The sequence below is a fragment of the Halichoerus grypus genome, chromosome 4 (genome assembly GCF_964656455.1).
Source record: "Halichoerus grypus chromosome 4, mHalGry1.hap1.1, whole genome shotgun sequence".
NCBI lineage: Eukaryota > Metazoa > Chordata > Mammalia > Carnivora > Phocidae > Halichoerus > Halichoerus grypus.
This window is the reverse complement of record NC_135715.1, coordinates 68,119,317-68,138,137: the sequence shown is the minus strand read 5'-3', so window position 1 is coordinate 68,138,137 and position 18,821 is coordinate 68,119,317. Positions and strand designations below refer to the sequence as shown.

The 18,821-nt window shown below is 41.1% G+C and overlaps 1 protein-coding gene across 1 annotated transcript in view; it reads left to right on the top strand.

Annotated features, from left to right (window-relative positions):
• KL (klotho) overlaps positions 1-18,172 on the top strand; it is a 42,608-nt gene extending 24,436 nt beyond the window's left edge. The window contains exons 2-5 of the mRNA XM_036066646.2: positions 8,653-9,163; positions 10,055-10,323; positions 15,373-16,474; positions 17,013-18,172. Of these exons, the coding sequence (XP_035922539.2) occupies positions 8,653-9,163; positions 10,055-10,323; positions 15,373-16,474; positions 17,013-17,350 (2,220 nt within the window). The 3' untranslated portion in view covers positions 17,351-18,172. The remainder of the gene's footprint in view (positions 1-8,652; positions 9,164-10,054; positions 10,324-15,372; positions 16,475-17,012) is intronic.
• Positions 18,173-18,821: the final 649 nt, after the last annotated feature.

The following is an 18,821-nucleotide window of genomic DNA, read 5'->3' as shown; positions in this document are numbered from 1 at the left end:
GTGCCCCCTCTACTTTCTATATGGCTTTCCTCCAACCTGCCACATTCTCGCCAGACCCACAGATCTTTCTTTACACTTGCCCAATCCTCTACCCAGAATGCTTTTTCTCTCCAGGTCTTATTTAGCATTCTTCATTTATGCTGTTATTGATAGATCTCTCCTTAAACATCCCTGCTCAAAGAAGCCTTTTGTATTGTACCCCTCCATTCTGATCCCTGCCATCTCCTAGTCTCTTCCTCAGCTGTATTTCGAGGATCTCTCTTTCTCCCTAGAATGTAAGCTCCATGAGCTCAGAATCTTATTTTGAATCCTATTGATTTCTAGAAACTTAGAAAGGTACCTAAGACAACATTTGTTGAATGAATAAATAAGTGAGTGAATAAATCAGTATTCATCTCTTTACTTAAAAGCTAAATAACTGCAAATTTTTATTTAAAGACTTAAACATTTTTTTCTTATTTATTTATTTATGTAAGTAACCTCTATACCCAACGTGGTGCTCAAACTCACAACCCCAGGATCAAGAGTCACATGCTCTTCTGACTGAGCCAGCCAGGCACCCCTTTTTTTGTTAACTTGTGATGAGCAGATTTTAACTTTGATGAAGTCCAGTTCATCAGTTTTTTCTTTTATGATTAGTGCTTTCTATGTTCTAAGATCAAGAGGCTTTGTTTTGTTCTATGTTTCATAGCTTTAGCTTTCACATTTGGATCTATGATCTGTCTCAAATGAATTTTTATGCAAGGTGTAAGATTGAGTTCATTGTTTTTTCATATATTTTTCCAATTCTTGCAAGAGAATTTGTTTTTTTAAATTTTATTTTATTATGTTATGTTAATCACCATACATTACATCATTAGTTTTTGTTGTAGTGTTCCATGATTCATTGTTTGCATATAGCACCCATCACCAGGCTAATCCCTCCCCTCTAGAACCCTCAGTTTATTTCTCAGAGTCCATAGTTTCTCATGGTTCGTCTCCCCCTCTGATTCCCCCCCCTTCATTTTTCCCTTCCTACTATCTTTTTTTTTAACATATAATGTATTATTTGTTTTAGATAACAGTGATTCAACAGTCTTACACAATAAACAGCACTCACCATAGCACATACCTTCCCCAACGTCTATCACCCAGGCACCCCATCCCTCCCACCCCCCACCACTCCAGCAACCCTCAGTTTGTTTCCTGAGATTAAGAATTCCTCATATCAGTGAGATCATATGATACATGTCTTTCTCTGATTGACTTATTTCGCTTAGCATAATACCCTCTAGCTCCATCCACGTCGTTGCAAATGACAAGATTTCGTTTTTTTGATGGCTGCATAATATTCCAGTGTGTGTGTGTGTGTGTGTGTGTGTGTGTGTGTGTGTGTGTATACACACACACACACACACACACACACACACACATATATATATATATATATATATATATATATATATATATATCAGATCATCTTTATCCATTCTTCTGTCGATGGACATCTTGGGTCTTTCCACAGTTTGGCTATTGTGGACATTGCTGCTATAAACATCAGGGTGCACATACCTCTTCGGATCCCTACATTTGTATCTTTGGGGTAAATACCCAGTAGTGCAATTGCTGGGTGGTAGGGTAGCTCTATTTTCAACTTTTTGAGGAACCTCCATACTGTTTTCCAGAGTGGCTGCCCCAGCTTGCATTCCCACCAACAGTGTAGGAGGGTTCCCCTTTCTCTGCATCCTTGCCAACACCTGTCATTTCCTGACTTGTTAATTTTAGCCATTCTGACTGGTGTGAGGTGGTATCTCATTGAGGTTTTGATTTGGATTTCCCTGATGCCGAGCGATGTTGAGCACTTTTTCATGTGTCTGTGGCCATTTGGATGTCTTCTTTGGAAAAATGTCTGTTCATGTCTGCAAGAGAGTTTGTTGAAAAGGTTTTCCTTTGCCCTATGAGTGCATTGATGCATTTGTTAGAAATCAGTTCGCATTAGGTTAATTTTTGAATTCTCTATTCTTCTTTGATCTATTTGTCTGTTCTTATGCCAATACCACACCATATTGAATATTATAGCTTTAGAGTAAGTCTTGGAATCCAGTCATGTGAGTGCTTCTGTTTTGTTCTTCCTTTAGCAATTTATTTGAACTTATCTATGTCCTTTGAATAATCATATACATTTTAGAAACAACTCATCAATGTCTACAAAAAATGTGTTGGGGATTTTGTATGGGATTGTGTGGAATTTAGAGATCAATTTGGGGAGGATGGATAACTTCCAGTGTTGACTCTTCCAATCCGTAAACATGGTATCTCTCCAATCCAACCTTGTCCCAGAGTCTTAGCTTAAACAGTAAGGAAATCATACAACGAAAGGCAGAACTAAAAATTTAAAAAGTGGTATCTTTCTCCTTTTTCTATTTCTTCTTGAGCCACTTTTGGTAATTTGTGTATTTCTAGGAATTTGTTCATTTCATCTAGGTTATCTTATTTGTTGGCATACAATTGCTTATTCCCTTATAATCCTTTTATTATGGAAGTAGATACACAGAAAAGATCAGTAGTAATGTCCCCACTTTTGTTTCTGATTTTAGTAATTTAAGTCTTCTCTCTGTTTTTCATAGTTTAGATAATTTGTCAGATAATTGTCTGGATACTTTATCTTGTTTATATACACTCTAATCTTTATTATTTCCTTTATTCTGCCAACTGTAGGTTTAGTTTGCTCTTCTTTTTCTGTTTCATTAAGGTGGAAGGTTAAGTTCTTGATGTGAGGTCTTTCTTTTTTAATGTGGTCGCTTACAAGTATAAAATTTCTTCTGAGCACTGCTTTTGCTGCATCCCATGAGTCTTGGCATGTTGTGGTTTGATTTTTATTCATCTCCAAATATTTTCTAATATTCCTTGTGATTTCTTCTTTGACCCATTGATTTCTAAGAATGTGTTCTTAAATTTCCACATATTTGTGAATGCTATTGATTTCTCATTTCACTTCACAGTGGTCAGAGAAGATACTTTGTACGATCTCAGTCTTTTAAAATTTATTAAGAATTGTTTTGGGTCCTCACATATGGTCAGTTCTGGGGAATGTGTCATGGGCACTTGAGAAAATTGTGTATCTGTTCTTGTTGGACAGGCTGTTCTAGATGTCTGTTAGCTCTGAGTGATTTTTAGTAATGTCCAAGGCCTCTGTTTTCTTGTTGATCTGTTGTCTAGGTTTTCTTTTTTTTCTTCTTTTTTTTTTTTTTAAGATTTTATTTATTTATTTGATAGAGAGCACAAGCAGGGGGAGTGGCAGGCAGAGGGAGAGGGAGAAGCAGACTCCCTGCTGCTCAGAGAGCCCTATGTGGGACTCGATCTCAGGACCCTGGGATCATAACCTATGCTGAAGGCAGACACTTAATCAACTGAGCCACCCAGGTGCCTGCTGTCTAGATTTTCTGTCCATTATTGAAAGTGGAGTATTAGAGTCTGCAACAATTATTATCAAGTTATATATTTCTCCCCTCAATTCTATCAATTTTTGCTTCATTAATTTTGTTCTCTTTTTGGTGTGCATGTGTTTATAATTATTGTATATTCTTGATGGATTGACCTTCTTATCCATAAGCAATGTTCCTTTTGTCCCTTGCAACAATTTTTTACTTAAAACTATATTTTGTCTTATACTAGTATTGCCACCCCATCTCTCTTTTGGTGCATTTAAAAAATATTGTGCTTGATCTCCAGTTATTTCAAGGATTTTTGCATAGATATTCCAGGGAACATAGATTTTTCAGAACGTAGATTTCAAAATCAACACTGAGGTTGGGAAGGAAGTGGAGAAGATATCACACACCAGTGTCTTATGCCTCAAATTGGATCATTAGTGCATTTTGAGAAAATGCAGTATTATTCTCAGAGGCCTACTATGCCAAATTCCTTCTAATTTATTTTCTTAATGGTGTGTGCCTGAAAGCTCTCTGTCTTTCAGGGTCTCAGAAATGAAATGCAACCAGGGTATCTTATGAGAGAGTTTTCTCACTCTGAATCAGAAAAATGTTTGCTTCTGTCCCAAACTCTTTGATCTGGTTCTTACTGCCAGCCTTCATTCCTCCATATCTGTTCATTATACTTACTCTGCCCCAGACATTTTGCTAGAATATGAGAAGAGAGAGATGAAGGATCCACTCAAAGTCTTGGAAACCCCTATAATCTAGACACTTACATGAATGCAACACAATATGGTGAAGGTTTTTGATCTAGGCCAGCCATGGAGACACATGGAATGGACACTTAGGGGCAGAGAGATGGAAGATGTCAGGGAAGACTTTCCGGAGGGGTGATGTCTGAGCTGGGTTTTGAAGTGGGGTGAGCTAGAGGGACCGGGGATTGGAAAACTTGGGAGAGCTGCCCCTTTGAAGGCATGAAAGCTTAGGGGACTTCAGACTTTCGCAGAGGGGTCAGTGTGTCTGGGACTTAGGAGCTGAGGCAGAGACCATAGGGCACAACAGAGAACAATTAGGCAGGGGTTATTTAGATCACGGCTTTCAAATAACCGTCATGGACAGTTCAGCAGGGCCAGCCATTTGGCTCCTATGAGCTATTTTCCTTTCTTAAATTTTAAGTTTTTTTTCTTACCTCTAAAGCAATACATGCATATGGTAGAAAATGAAAAAATATAGATAAACAAGTTGAAGAGAATTATACCACCTGCAACCCTGCTACAAAACCTTTTTTTAACAACTTATAAATCATTCCAGGTTTTTATGTACATGTTTTTCTTTAATAAAAAATATTGTTAAACTCTCCTTACTGCTTTGTAATCTGTTCTGTTCAGTTAGTATTTTAGAAACAGTTTTGCCATGTTAATGGACGTTCTTCTGTATTATTTATAATGTCTGAATAGTAGTATATCTTTAGTCATACCATAATGTGTTAAGACATGCATATATGGGTGTGAATATATTTGAATATTGGACATTTCAATTGTTTTCAATATTTCGCTCTTAGAAATAGTGTGTAGGTGAACATTCTTATGCATAACCTTAATTACTTCCTTGAGTCCTTGTCAATAGCTTTATTAAATCTCAATCTTGAAATGACAAACTTGTAAGACGAACATACGTGGAATAATTAGAAAACAATGCAAAAACAAACATAACCATGTCCCTCTTAATCATCCTTAGCTGTTGCCACACCTAAGGTGGTGACCTTCCTACACCTTGCCTTATAGTAGTCGATCACTCAAATCTACCATGTGAACATGGAATGAAGGTGAATGAGGCAGGCTTCAGTTCAGTTCGACAGACACTGGGGCCTCCATGGGCCAGGGAGGGGATGAGGGAGCACCCAGGCAGCTTTGTCTGGGCAGGAAGGCGTCATCACCTGCAAGAGAGGTATGCCTAAGACTCGGAGGGTGCCGCGAGAAGGACGTGCAGCCCAGTGTGGCAGATTGGGTGGGGGTGGGGGACTTTCTGGAGAAGATGCCATGCCTGGGATGACCACCATGTTGGGCTGCTGTGGAGAGCAGTCAAAGAACAGATCAAGTAGGGGTTTGGGGGTTGGGTGAGCGGTTAAGACAAGAGATATCCAAGACGCTTTCTATATTAGTTTGCATTCTCCAGAGAAAGAGTTCACCCGTCCTTCCCTTTTCTCTTCAGCCCCTCAATGCATTGGATGATGCCAACCCACATTGGTGAGGCTGATCTTTACTCAGCCTACCAATTCAAATGCTAATCTCTTCCAGAAGTACCCTCATAGACACACCCGGAAATAATGTTGTTATGGTTTGTTAAATTAACATTTGTTAAGCAGAGCACAGTGCTGGATGGTGAGCCTCAGTGCCACAACTGACCACAAGAGAACTTGAAATAGGGAAGTCTGTGACTCCCAGGTCCTGGAGGAAGTACAAAGCTTTAAGGGGCCACTTGGGGAGATCAAGGCAGAGCGCAGACAAAGAGAGAGGCAGGGCCTAAATACAGGCCTTTATTCAGGTTCCTGGGCTAGGGCCAGGCTGGTCATTTCAAGCCAAAAAAACGGATCTTGGTAAGCCCCGGTGGGGTGGGGGGGTAGTCTATCTAAAGGGCCCATAAGGCATCCAGGTGCTGGAGGGGAGGGGAGCCTGTTGATCACAAGGGCAGATCCAGAGGTCATGTCAGGAACTTAAATTTGCTTGTGACCCTGAAGGCTGCTGACTGGGGTATGCCCTTGCTGGAGAGGCTGGTGTCAGCTACAGGTCCCTGAAGGCCACTTGGCCAAACAAAATGGATGCTGAGGCAGCAATACCGTGGCGCAGCTTAGCTAGACCCTTGATAAATGTTTTACCAGCTATCTGGGCGCGGGGGGGGGGGGGGGGGGGGCGGTTAGCCCAGGCAAGTGGACACAGAAAATTAATCATCAACTTCCCAGTGCTGCAAATTTATACTTCTCTAAAATAATCAGCTACTTACTAGACATTTTTCCTTGCCTCCTATCCTTTCATCCTCATCGTGTCCCTGCAGAACACCTTCTATTCTTATTTGTACAGAATAAAGATGGTATTGGTAATGGATGGTAGTGGATGGGGGAGTTGGGACCCAAACCTAAGTCTCTTCTAATCCAAATGCCAGGTGGTATCACTACATCACTTGGCTGTTCTTCAACTGAGTTCCTTAGCTGGTGGTATTCTATACTTTACGGGTTATGCTTTCTTTTTTAGGCCTGCTCATCCTTCAGGTAGAGAAGGAATAAGCATTCATGGAGACCTTACCATATGCAAACTCTGTGTTAGGTGTTCTATGTAATCTCTTTAATCCTCATAACATCCCTGTGAGAGACACAAGGAAGTTAGTCTCACCTGCCCAGTTTAGGTAATGTGGTTAAAGGCACAGAAAAAAAAGTAATGGAGCAGGAATTTTATCTGACTTTAAAGACCATGTGTATACTACCATGTGGCCCGGGGCATTCATTGCCTCACCAAACCTCCTCTGCGCTGTGTCAAAGAATCCAAGGTTAGAGGAATGGTCCATTAGCATAGGCCTTTCTGTTTTATGACTCCTCCTTCAGCTACCTGCCAAACTGACCCAGATTAGGAAGTTCTGGGGTTGTTTTTTCTTCTGCCTGGGGCCTTACACTGTCCATCACAGCATTTGTTCTATAGAAGTGTGTCTGTTAGATTTAGGACATGAGTGTCTGTGGGCCTTAATTGGGCCAAGTTAGGAAAGTGCCCTGGTCTGCCTGACAATGGGGAAGAGAGAGGTCAGGTGGTAGAGGTGAGGAAGATAAAGGTGGGAGATGTCACAAAGCCAGCAGCCCAGCATGACCGAGCCCCAGTTTCTTGAACCATGTGGGCAAATGCCACTATTCTTCTGCTTCCCTTTTTATTCTCCATTTCCTTTTTAGCATATGGGTAGCTGCTTCAGGTCATGAAAAAATATATTCAGTGGAATGAAACAGTAGATATTTACCAAGAAACTAAAAATGAAAGTTAGACATAAACTGTTTTATTCCATTGAACTATTTGGCTGAACTCATAAGAACAGTGATGAGATCATTCTTGGACACCTGCACCAAAATGAACCACAAGAAGAATATTTAGGAAAGATGAAGAGGATATTTGGCATACTGAGTGAACGAGCTTCTTCAGGCCCAGGGAGTGGGATGAAATTGGCATGATCATTTTGGAGAACATGAGTCAAACAGAGAATTGGAATGGGGTTTTTCAGGGAAGATATATTAAGGGAGTAAAAGGCTGATAAACAGCACTTACATTTGTAGAAAAATAAGGGGAGTAAATCAAGGATTTCAAAAGTGAAGGGAAACTTAACTCAAGTAAGGGAGGAAAAACCCTGTAAACCTCACTAGTCTTTGTAAGTAAAAGGAAAACAAGTGAAAGTAAGCTATCAGAAGTCAGTAAGATTTTATGGGGGTATGAAGTTAATCTTAAGGAAGCAAAACCCATTTCATTGCTGTAGGAAACTCCCAGCTGAGCACTGACTAACAATGGACATCTGATCTCCTTGAAGCTGTATTTGGGTGACTCTTGCTCTTGGCTTGTAACTTTCACCCTGGGTCTTGTGGGAAACCAGCGCTGTCCCAGAGTTCCAGAAGGTGGGCCAAGGTTAGATATTGGAGTTGGTCCTTAATTTATTGTGCTGATTCTTCTTAGGGAAGAATAAAGATTGTGGGAACATGTGTTAGAATTTTAGCTGTGAGGCATGAACAGAAAATATTAAATTGACTCCAACAACTTGAGTCAACTCGAAAACTCCCAGTCTCTTAGGATAAAAAAAAATATATAATCCTATTTAGAAATTCCTGGTGTGATCATAATGCAGGATTGGTTCTTCTCATGAAGCCTATTAATGAAAAATTACATAATCCAAAGTCAATTAAGTAGTAAGATATTATAACAAATTCTTATTTCATTAACTTTTCAAAGTATGAATAATCACTTTGCATTCAAGACAAAAAATTCACATTTTCCACTGGCTACTGAAAAACAATGGAAATAATTCCAGTCATGGTAGCAGCTCTCTGTGAGCTGACCCACCTCTGAAAATAATTTATTGTTTCCAGGTGACTTTTACACTGTGGGATTATTCATTAGGTTAGGCTTGATGAGAAACAGATACCAATAGAGTTGGGGATTCAAAAATGTATTTCTTCTCACAATCAGAGATAAATTCACCATGGCTTTTCTCTTTATAGGCTCATGCCAAAATCTGGCATCTCTACAATACTTCTTTCCGTCCAACTCAGGGAGGCCAGGTATCCATTGCCCTAAGCTCCCACTGGATCAATCCTCGAAGAATGACCGACCATAGCATCAAAGAATGTCAAAAATCTCTTGACTTTGTACTAGGCTGGTTTGCCAAACCCATATTCATTGATGGTGACTATCCTGAGAGCATGAAGAATAATCTTTCATCTCTTCTGCCTGATTTTACTGAATCTGAGAAAAAGTTCATCAAGGGAACAGCTGACTTTTTTGCTCTTTCTTTTGGACCAACCTTGAGTTTTCAACTATTAGACCCTCACATGAAGTTCCGCCAATTGGAATCTCCCAACCTGAGGCAACTCCTTTCTTGGATTGACCTTGAATATAACCACCCTCAAATATTTATTGTGGAAAATGGCTGGTTTGTCTCAGGGACCACCAAGAGAGATGATGCCAAATATATGTATTACCTCAAAAAATTCATAATGGAAACCTTAAAAGGTAGGATTGGGGATAAAATTCTAATTTCCTGCCAAAATCCACAGGAAAAACAATCTTTCAGATCATCTGTAATAAACTATGTGAATTTATAGTTTTTATCGTAATGCAGAAAATCATTTTGGCAATAGCAGGAATGCATTATGTAACACCTTTCTCATTGGGTCTTGAGGAACTTAAATTCATTTTTAAAACTCGTTTTGTGGGGCGCCTGGGTGGCTCAGTCGTTAAACGTCTGCCTTCGGCTCAGGTCATGATCCCAGGTTCCTGGGATTGAGCCCCGCATCGGGCTCCCTGCTCAGCAGGAAGCCTGCTTCTCCCTCTCCCACTCCCCCTGCTTGTGTTCCCTCTCTCACTGTCTCTCTGTCAAATAAATAAATAAAATCCCTCAGAGTTACTACTCTAGATTTTTAGATTATATTAAGGATTAAGCAAATCCCAGGATATCTAGATCTTTGTACATGTTCTTGGGTTCTTATTATTTGCACTGAATAAAACAATTTTTAAAGAAAAAAGAATACCAACACTTTCTGAAGAAAATATTGTGTAGTTCATGCTTTTAAAGATTTTAATCCGTTTATTGCCACAGCCACAATGCTAGGATAGACAATGGAAGAAGACATCTTCTCAGGCCCAATGACCACCTACTGGAAATAAAAATAGTCCAAGTAAAAACATATTGGAGATCATCCTATTTGTGAAGACATTTATTTCTAGAATTATCCTGGTGTGATAGCCTTTTATTAGTAAGAAAGGTCATTGGTTTACCAAACAATGTGCATTATTCGTAACTTATTTCCATAAGTAGTAAGCCCCTCAAATGTTCTTGAGTCATGAGGCCAGTGCCCAGCTAAGGGTCTGTCATGTTGTTCTTGTCCTTTCTTCTCTTTGCAGCCATCAGGATGGATGGGGTGCATGTCATCGGGTACACAGCGTGGTCCCTTATGGATGGCTTCGAGTGGCACAGAGGCTACAGCATCAGACGTGGACTCTTCTATGTCGACTTTCTAAGCCAGGAGAAGAAACTGTTGCCAAAATCTTCAGCCTTGTTCTACCAAAAGCTGATAGAGAAAAATGGCTTCCCTCCTTTACCTGAAAATCAACCCCTAGAAGGGACATTTCCCTGTGACTTTGCTTGGGGAATTGTTGACAACTACATTCAAGTAAGTCAGCTGACAAAACCAATCAGCAGTGTCACCAAGCCCTATCACTAGTAAGTAGTGCTTCCTTATTAGGTTGTCATGGCACATTGTCCATTCTTCAGGCCAAACGTGGTTCCTGAATGAGCACGTTAAGGGCACAGTTTGGAACATGGCTCCCTTCTCTCCAAAAATCTTCCTAACTTCATCCTACACTTTAAATCAGTGCCAAAGGAGGAACAAATTAAAAATATATGAATATTTAAGATCTGAAAAGATAGTAAAAAGATAAAATACTCCCTTTTAATATAGTGGTTTTCAATGCTTTTTAAAGCAGTTGGGTTCTTCCATAAACAAGAAGTAACAGAGAACTGCAAATTTTCTGAGATCTCAGTGGAGCTGCTGAGCCTGAGGCAGGAACATCAGGCAGAGCCTTCCCGAGCATAGCTGCACCCTGTTGCAGAAGTACCTCGGCAATGAAAACCCTTGCTCCAATGATTCACAGCTCAAAATTTCATTTCTAGAACTAGTCATCGAAATGGTAAGGAAGTTCTTCAAAATGGTCGACCAATATTTATTGAACACTTACTATTTAGGTAATCCTCAATATTATTTTTAACTTCCCAATCTTAAGGGAATTTGTTTTCTAGAGTTTGACGGAATATTTTAGTAGGCACTTATTTGGATGCTTAGCGTACAAAGCCCTAGGTTAATCGCCGGGTGTGCTTGGTTGAGGGGAGTGCACACTGAGATGAGTAAGGTTGACCCCCGCTTTCAAAGAAGTCTGTTGAGAGAAAATGCGGGACACACAAATCATATAACGGAGAGCACAGGGTAGGGTGCTAAGTGAGCAGGGTGGTGGTAGGGTGCTGCTGAACATTGTGAAAATAGAGATCAAGACAGAGACAAATGTTGGTATTCATAGACAAGCAATGGCATTGAGCATGCTGGGTGCTTCTAGCCAATTCACTGGTTCAGTAGTAAGGAAAAATAACTTTCCCTCTACCCTTCTGAGCTCAGATCCCCTATAAATAAAGACAGATTAACAAGAGAAAAACAAATAGCAGTTTATTAACATGTGTAGCTTACATATACATGGGAGATACTCAGAGAAAAATGAGTAACTCCTTGAGGTGACTTAGAATTCAGGCTTAAATACATACCATCTTAATAGAAAAAGCCAGAAGCGGGGGTGGGATATAGGTTTCTTAGGAAAGAATAAATAATTTTTCGGAAAGATGAATGGGGCCTTAGAAGAGTAGATGGGAACCACAATAGTTTGTGACAAAGTCTGTCTGGGTGTTGTGGTGACCTCTGGTCTCCTCTTCTGTGACAAGACTCCATCTTTCCTGGGGAATGAAACCCCCCCAGGAGGGGACTGATGACAACTGAGTTCCTTTTGGAGGATCTGTCTTTAGGCAGGTAAGGGGAGTTCAGAGAAAGCCTTTCCCTGCATTTGCTATTTTTTGAGTGCCTGCAGGTCAAAGTAATCAGTTTTATACCAGCAGAGCATACTTTGGGGTGACAGGCCCTGAACTCCTACAGTCACATTTTGGGGTGGCATATTCTGTTACCCTTCAGTTCAAGAGAAAGTATTTAGAAGAATGCTTGGATCTGAGGAAAGTTCTTTTAGTTGAAATGGGTTGCTGTTTTCTTGTAAGTATCAAATGGAAATCCTTTATTTATAAGGAAATAAATCAACACTATCCTTAATACGTTTTCTGCTGGGTTATATTATTCTTAGGTCTTTCGCAGACCTCAGTTGGGTTAAAGGGCAGTCTCAGACTTAAATCCCTTCTTACATTTAAAAGGCGACTTCGGGACACCGTTAGCAAAGATGTCTGAGCACAAGAGGAAGATGTCTAGCTCTGCCCTGTTGGGCTTGGGGTTTTCCTCCCTCCTCCTCTCTCTTCTCCCTCAGCCTCTGTTCCCAGAATCTCCCTTCTCTAATTTCTCTCCTGCAAGTGGGATTCACAGTGGGGTTCAAATAGGGTGCTGGTGAGGGGGAAAGGGACCAAGGGAGGGAGATGGGCTCCCCATCCCTCCTTCCTCCCCTGCTGGGGGCGAGTTGGTCCCTGGTCTTTGTTCTCTCTCCTAACCTTCTGCCGGGTGCCACTCCCAGCCGGGCTCTGTGCCCCTTGTCCCTGAGGACTCATGCTCTGCCCTGATGTCTCACAGCAGCCCGAGCCTGGGGGGCAGGTAAATTCCCAGTTCAGTTTTACGTGAAGAGAAGTTTCTGCGAGCATTTCTGTGTAGACAGCGTGAACCCGGGGAGTTGTGGGACATGTGGGGAGCCCCTTCACTCCTGCTGTGGTCCCCATCCCTGGACTGTGTTTGCCTTGAGAACTGGTAAGTAGAGAGAAAGTTTTAAGAGTTCAACCTATTTCCGAGAGAGAGAGAGAGAGAGAGAGAGAGAGAGAGAGAGAGAAGAGAAACTCTGGTCAGACGTAACAAGTCTGGCAGTGGCGAGGAAGGGAGACAGGGAGGGGATTGCTTTTTCTACTCCTTAGGGGCAGTTGTGTTAGAATTTGATCTGATTCCAGCCATGCATCAGCTCTGGATCCTTCCTCTGAGGTTGCACTGCCCTATTACCTCATCAGCTGGTGGGGGGGAGTCCCTACTCCTTCATCCAGCGGAGCGCCCCCGCCCCCCAGTCTCCCCTACACACAACCAGCCACACACAAACTAATTCCCTCTCAAACCCATGGTGGGTGAACTTCTCCAGAAGCTCTCTAGTGGGAAAAGTCTGCAACTGCTGTTTTGTCCTTTCTCCTTTTCCCCTGAGCCTTGCATTATTTTGGCAGGGCCCTTCCTGAGCTAACTTCCTCCCCGGCAAAGTAAAAACAAGTTTGTTGTAGGGTGGTTCTGAGGAGGGTGTGCGTATGTTTTAATTTATAAGCTGTTCTCTATACTTTTAATACATTATGTTAAAGCCCTGAAAAGTAATTTTTAAACCATTGAAATTCAATTCTTTCCTCCTGGCTAGCATTTCAAACTCTTAATACAAATAAATTTCTAATATTAATCCTAAAAAAACTTTAAAAAGAATATCCCAGTAAGGACATCCCCTGTTTGAAGTCTGACCTCTGGCTTGTTCACATGGACTGTCACTGTCACTGGACCTAATTTCCCAGACGACAGGTTTGTTTTCCCATAACCACTAATGCTCATAGTAAACATAGGTCAGAACCTTCTACAGGCTGGGGACATAGAGCTTCTTTAACCTTGGCCACTATCAGGAGAAGGTTTCTTCCATAATATACTAAATATATACTTTATACCCATTGCTTCTGAAAGGCTCCACTTGATTTTTCATTTTTTTTATTAAGAAAAGTCAACCAGTTAATGGAGGTTAGATAGAATTAAACCCAAGTACTCATTTCTACGTGTCCTGTATTTTCAAGAAATAGCTATTCCCCCCAGAAATTGTACCTTAGTCTCTCGTATTTGTTTGCAGACGGACTGAATAAAAGCTGCTGTTTTGGAAAAAATTGCGGTAGAAAAGTTACAAATTCAGTCAACTCCAGAGCTCTGTGAAAATAATCCAAAGAATTCCTTCAAGCTATGAACACTTTCACTTCAAAAGAGCATGCAAATATTTTCTCTTGCAAAGCTGAGGAAACAAGATTTGTGGGTGCATCATGGTGGAAAAATACTTCTCACAGCATTCCCACAGTACTAGGGGAAATGCATGTGTGGGTGATCTACAAGGGACAAGTCTCCAGAGAAAGCAATTTCCCTCTGACATGCTGGTTTTTTATTACTTTCCTCTATAAACACAGCACTGACCCCTCCAGAGGAGCAGTCCCTCAGGCTGGCAAAGTGCAAAGAAACCTCCGCTAGAGACTCCAAACCAGAGTCTGACCCCTGCTTGTATTCCAAGGGTCAAACCCAGGGACCTGTTCTAACAGGATTGTTTCTGAGGAGAAAACTGGTTTACTCAGTGGGTCCTTAGGATGAACTTTCAGTGTGCCTTTTCCTCCATGGTTAACACGTGGAGGGAGCATTTTGTGGTTTCAATTTTACTGCTTTTCCTAAATACTCATTTTCATATTGGAGGCTAATACTTCAGATGATTGAAAACCACTGGTGTCGTGCTCATCACAGAAAAATAACTCAGGAACGTTTTACAACTATGTTCAAATAGCCCAGTACGTGTAAATGACAATATTGTTCCTCATTTCCATATTCTCTAACACTTTTACCGTCAGATTGAATTTAAGTTCTGTCTTTGACATTAACGCCAATAAAAGGCAACAGTTACACGCATCTAGCATGTTCTCTACTCACAGCAAACTTCAATTTACAATGTGATTTTTAAGAAGCATGATTTAATTTTAAATATCATTGCATTTTCTGACTCTCACTCAGGTTTTATGCTTTATCTTTTTGTCTATGTTTTTTTAAATTTGGGAGTCTCATATTATTAGTGATTTCTTTTTGTTTATTATCTTATGTTAGTCCCCATACAGTACATCATTAGTTTTTGATGTAGTGTTCCATGATTCGTTGTTTGCCTATAACACCCAGTGCTCCGTGCAGTATGTGCCCTCCTTATTAGTGATTTCTTATATTAAAATACAAACGTTCAAAAGTACTTTGCTTGCTTAACACAGACCAGAGGTGTGTGAGAACCATTAATGTTTGTCATCTGAAATGATAAAAAAATCAGATTTTTGTTTTTTTCTTTTCTTTTTTTATTATTATTATGTTCAATTAGCCAGCATATAGTACATCATTAGTTTTTGATGTAGTTAGTGTTCAAGGATTTATTAGTTGCTTATAACACCCAGTGCTCAACGCCACACGTGCCCTCCTTACCCATCACCCAGCAGATTTTTTTTTTTTAATCATTAAAGTTCGAGAGTTAGGACTATGGGTAAAGCAAATATGCATTAAAAAGCGGAATGTTTTTTTCTTCATGAGCTTAACGATTGAGACACATGGTTTAAATTTCCTGCTAGAAAGGCTCTCTTTTTGCTCCTCTTGCTTGCTAGTTTCGCAGAAGGGACTGCACGGAATTCCTTTTCCAGGGCGGTCAGGTGAGACTAACGCCTCCTCCTCTCCTGGCAGGTGGACACCACCCTGTCTCAGTTCACCGACCCGAACGTTTACCTGTGGGATGTCCACCACAGTAAGAGGCTGATTAAGGTGGACGGGGTGGTGACCAAGAAGAGGAAGTCCTATTGCGTGGACTTTGCCGCCATCCGGCCCCAGATAGCCTTACTCCAGGAGATGCACGTTTCGCATTTTCACTTCTCGCTGGACTGGGCCCTGATCCTGCCCCTGGGCAACCAGTCCCAGGTGAACCACACGGTCCTGCACTACTACCGCTGCGTGGTCAGCGAGCTGGTGCGCGCCAACATCACGCCGGTGGTGGCGCTCTGGCGCCCCGCCGCCCCGCACCACGGCCTGCCGCCGCCCCTGGCCAAGCACGGCGCCTGGGAGAACCCCCGCACCGCCCTGGCTTTCGCCGAGTACGCCCGGCTCTGCTTTCAGGATCTCGGCCGCCACGTCAAGTTCTGGATCACGATGGGCGAGCCGTACACGCGGAACATGACCTACAGCGCCGGGCACAATCTGCTGAAGGCCCACGCGTTGGCTTGGCGCGTGTACGATGAGAAGTTCAGGGGCTCTCAGAAAGGCAAAATATCCATAGCCCTGCAGGCCGATTGGATAGAACCTGCCTGCCCTTTCTCCCCAAAGGACAAAGAAGTGGCCGAGAGAGTTTTGGAATTTGACATTGGCTGGCTGGCCGAGCCCATTTTCGGCTCTGGGGATTATCCACGTGTGATGAGGGACTGGCTCAACCAAAGAAATAATTTCCTTCTACCGTATTTCACGGAGGAAGAAAAAAAGCTAATACGGGGCTCCTTTGACTTTCTGGCTTTAAGCCATTACACCACCATCCTTGTCGACTGGGAAAAAGAAGATCCAATGAAATACAATGATTACCTGGAAGTGCAGGAAATGACCGACATCACCTGGCTCAACTCTCCGGGGCAGGTGGCCGTGGTGCCCTGGGGCTTGCGCAAAGTTCTTAACTGGCTGAAGTTGAAGTATGGAGACCTGCCCATGTATATAATATCCAACGGCATAGACGATGATCCGCTCGCAGCCCAAGACAGGTTGAGGGTGTATTACATGCAGAATTATGTCAATGAAGCTCTGAAAGGTAAGGAGCCCTGGAAACAGCAGTCCCTTGAAGCCTCTGCCTCCCTAGGGCATGATACGTGATAGGCACTCAAACACGTACATCCACTGTCGCTCTCAGAGGAAAGTGCTATCCGTTCCTTGCCACACTGAACAAGTCCAAGAGAGACCTAGTATTTTCCCCCAGGGATAATGGAGTTTAGCTAAAAGTGGGAGACTCTAGCAAAAGAGTGGAAAATTCCCTAGCACCTGCTCAGGGTCTATAAAAGCATGGACTCTCTTGTCCCCCATCTCAGATGGGTTCACAGCACTCTTGCCTCCTTCATGTGCATAAAGATTTAACACAAGTACATCATAAGAGGTTTAATTATGTAAAACCTACTAAGTTAAATATAGCTCAGTATTTGTCCTCTCATGAAAGAAGCCGTTTATGGTTAAACCTAATTTAGTTTTATTAAATGGTATTGAAATTTTCCCTGATGCACTCCCTAATGCTGTGTAAAAGGGAAGTGTTGTGTACAAAAAATTTTAATAGCCATTCTGTCCTTTTGTTTTTCTAGCTTACATACTGGATGGTATCAATCTTTGCGGATACTTTGCTTATTCATTTAATGATCGCACAGCTCCGAAGTTTGGCCTCTATCATTATGCTGCAAATCAGTTTGAGCCCAAACCGTCCATGAAACATTACAGGAAAATCATTGAAAACAATGGCTTCCCGGGTCCCGAGACTCTGGGAAGATTTTGTCCAGAGGAATTCACCCTGTGTACCGAATGCAGCTTTTTTCATACCCGAAAGTCCTTACTGGCTTTCATCGCTTTCCTACTTTTTGCTTTTATTATTTCTCTTTCTCTGATTTTCTACTACTCTAAGAAAGGTAGAAGAAGTTATAAATAGTCCTGAACATTTTCCTATTCATTTATTTTGAAATAATTATGTGCACACATCAGCTGTTAACCATTTGCACTTCTCAGTGTTGTAAAACTATAGATTTCATTTATCCGACTTCTAGAAAAATTTTTTGTGGCATATGACAGACATTTGGAAATGAGCATAGGTGATTGTAAAATATTGAATAATGTGAATAGTGCCTGGATTTGTTCTTTTTTTGGAGGGTGATCAGAGACTGTCAGGGGCCATCATTTCTGCAACTCACTCTGTAACAAATGTATGGGAAGTGGGAACCATTCCATAATTTTTTTTACAGAAATTGAATGGCCTTATCAGTGCCATTCCTAAGTGTAGTGTTTATCTTGAAGTAATAATTGCAAATGTTGGAATAAAAAGTTAAATTATAAATTAAATTATAAATTAAATTAAGTTAAGTTAAATCCCAAGTAACCTTACCCAACATAACCAACTGCCATGATGTGCTTAATGGTCTCTGTTGAACCAAGTTTCCCTTGAAAAAGAAATGGCAGAATATAGGAGAGATGACAAAGAGCCCTGGGCTGCCACGTTCCTTTTAAAAGCAGTGTTTCTAGCAAATGCTGGTAATATTAACTTACATATCTGGTTAATGATATATTTGGCAGAGCAAATGATAGAACTTTATTTTATGTGGCTTTCAGGGCGCTGTCCAGGCCCTGGGGTCCTTGAGGGCTTTGCGTTACTGGGGCCTTGTCAAGCGCCTGCACATAGGACTTTGAACGTTTGCAGAAAAATAAACATGAATCATGAGATGTTGGGCTCTTCAGGAAGCATAAACCAATCATGAAATGCATTATACCGTGTGGCTCTAGGAGGAAGAAAGGAGAAAAAAGTACTTATTCTGAGCAACATCATGATTAATTTGATTATAAACCCTTTGATTTTAGAGCGCTCCTTGCAATGAATGATGTGACCTTTCCTGAGCGAAAAAGAATGAAATAATAACTCATCTTGTGAAGAGTGACTTCACTTGCTGTTCTTTAGAATGTGCCATGATTTCTTTGAATTGAATTTTTTTTTTAAATTCTTAATAGGCTCCAAAGCATTTGGTCTGATAACACTGGAAGATTTGTTTCTGTGATTGCTGAGGTTTATTTTATATTTTTGCTGCAACTTCTGTGGAACTAGCTTTAAGCTAGTTTTGCTTTGAACTTTCACACTGAAACATGCTACTGATTTCTAGAAAGGGCTAATGAGGTCTTATCCTTTAATGCCCCTCAAACAAGTTTTGCTGATTTTCAGACAAGGGTCTTTCTGTTGCACTGGCATTGTGGATGATCCTAATGTTTGTTTTATAGATAAGCCAATATCATATCAGGCAAGTTAAACCACTATCATATCAAGCATAACTGATCTTGCTGACACAGGGTTATAGTATATAATAAAATGCTGTACTGTATTATATATCATCTTCAGGGGTGGTATGATTTTTTTCCAT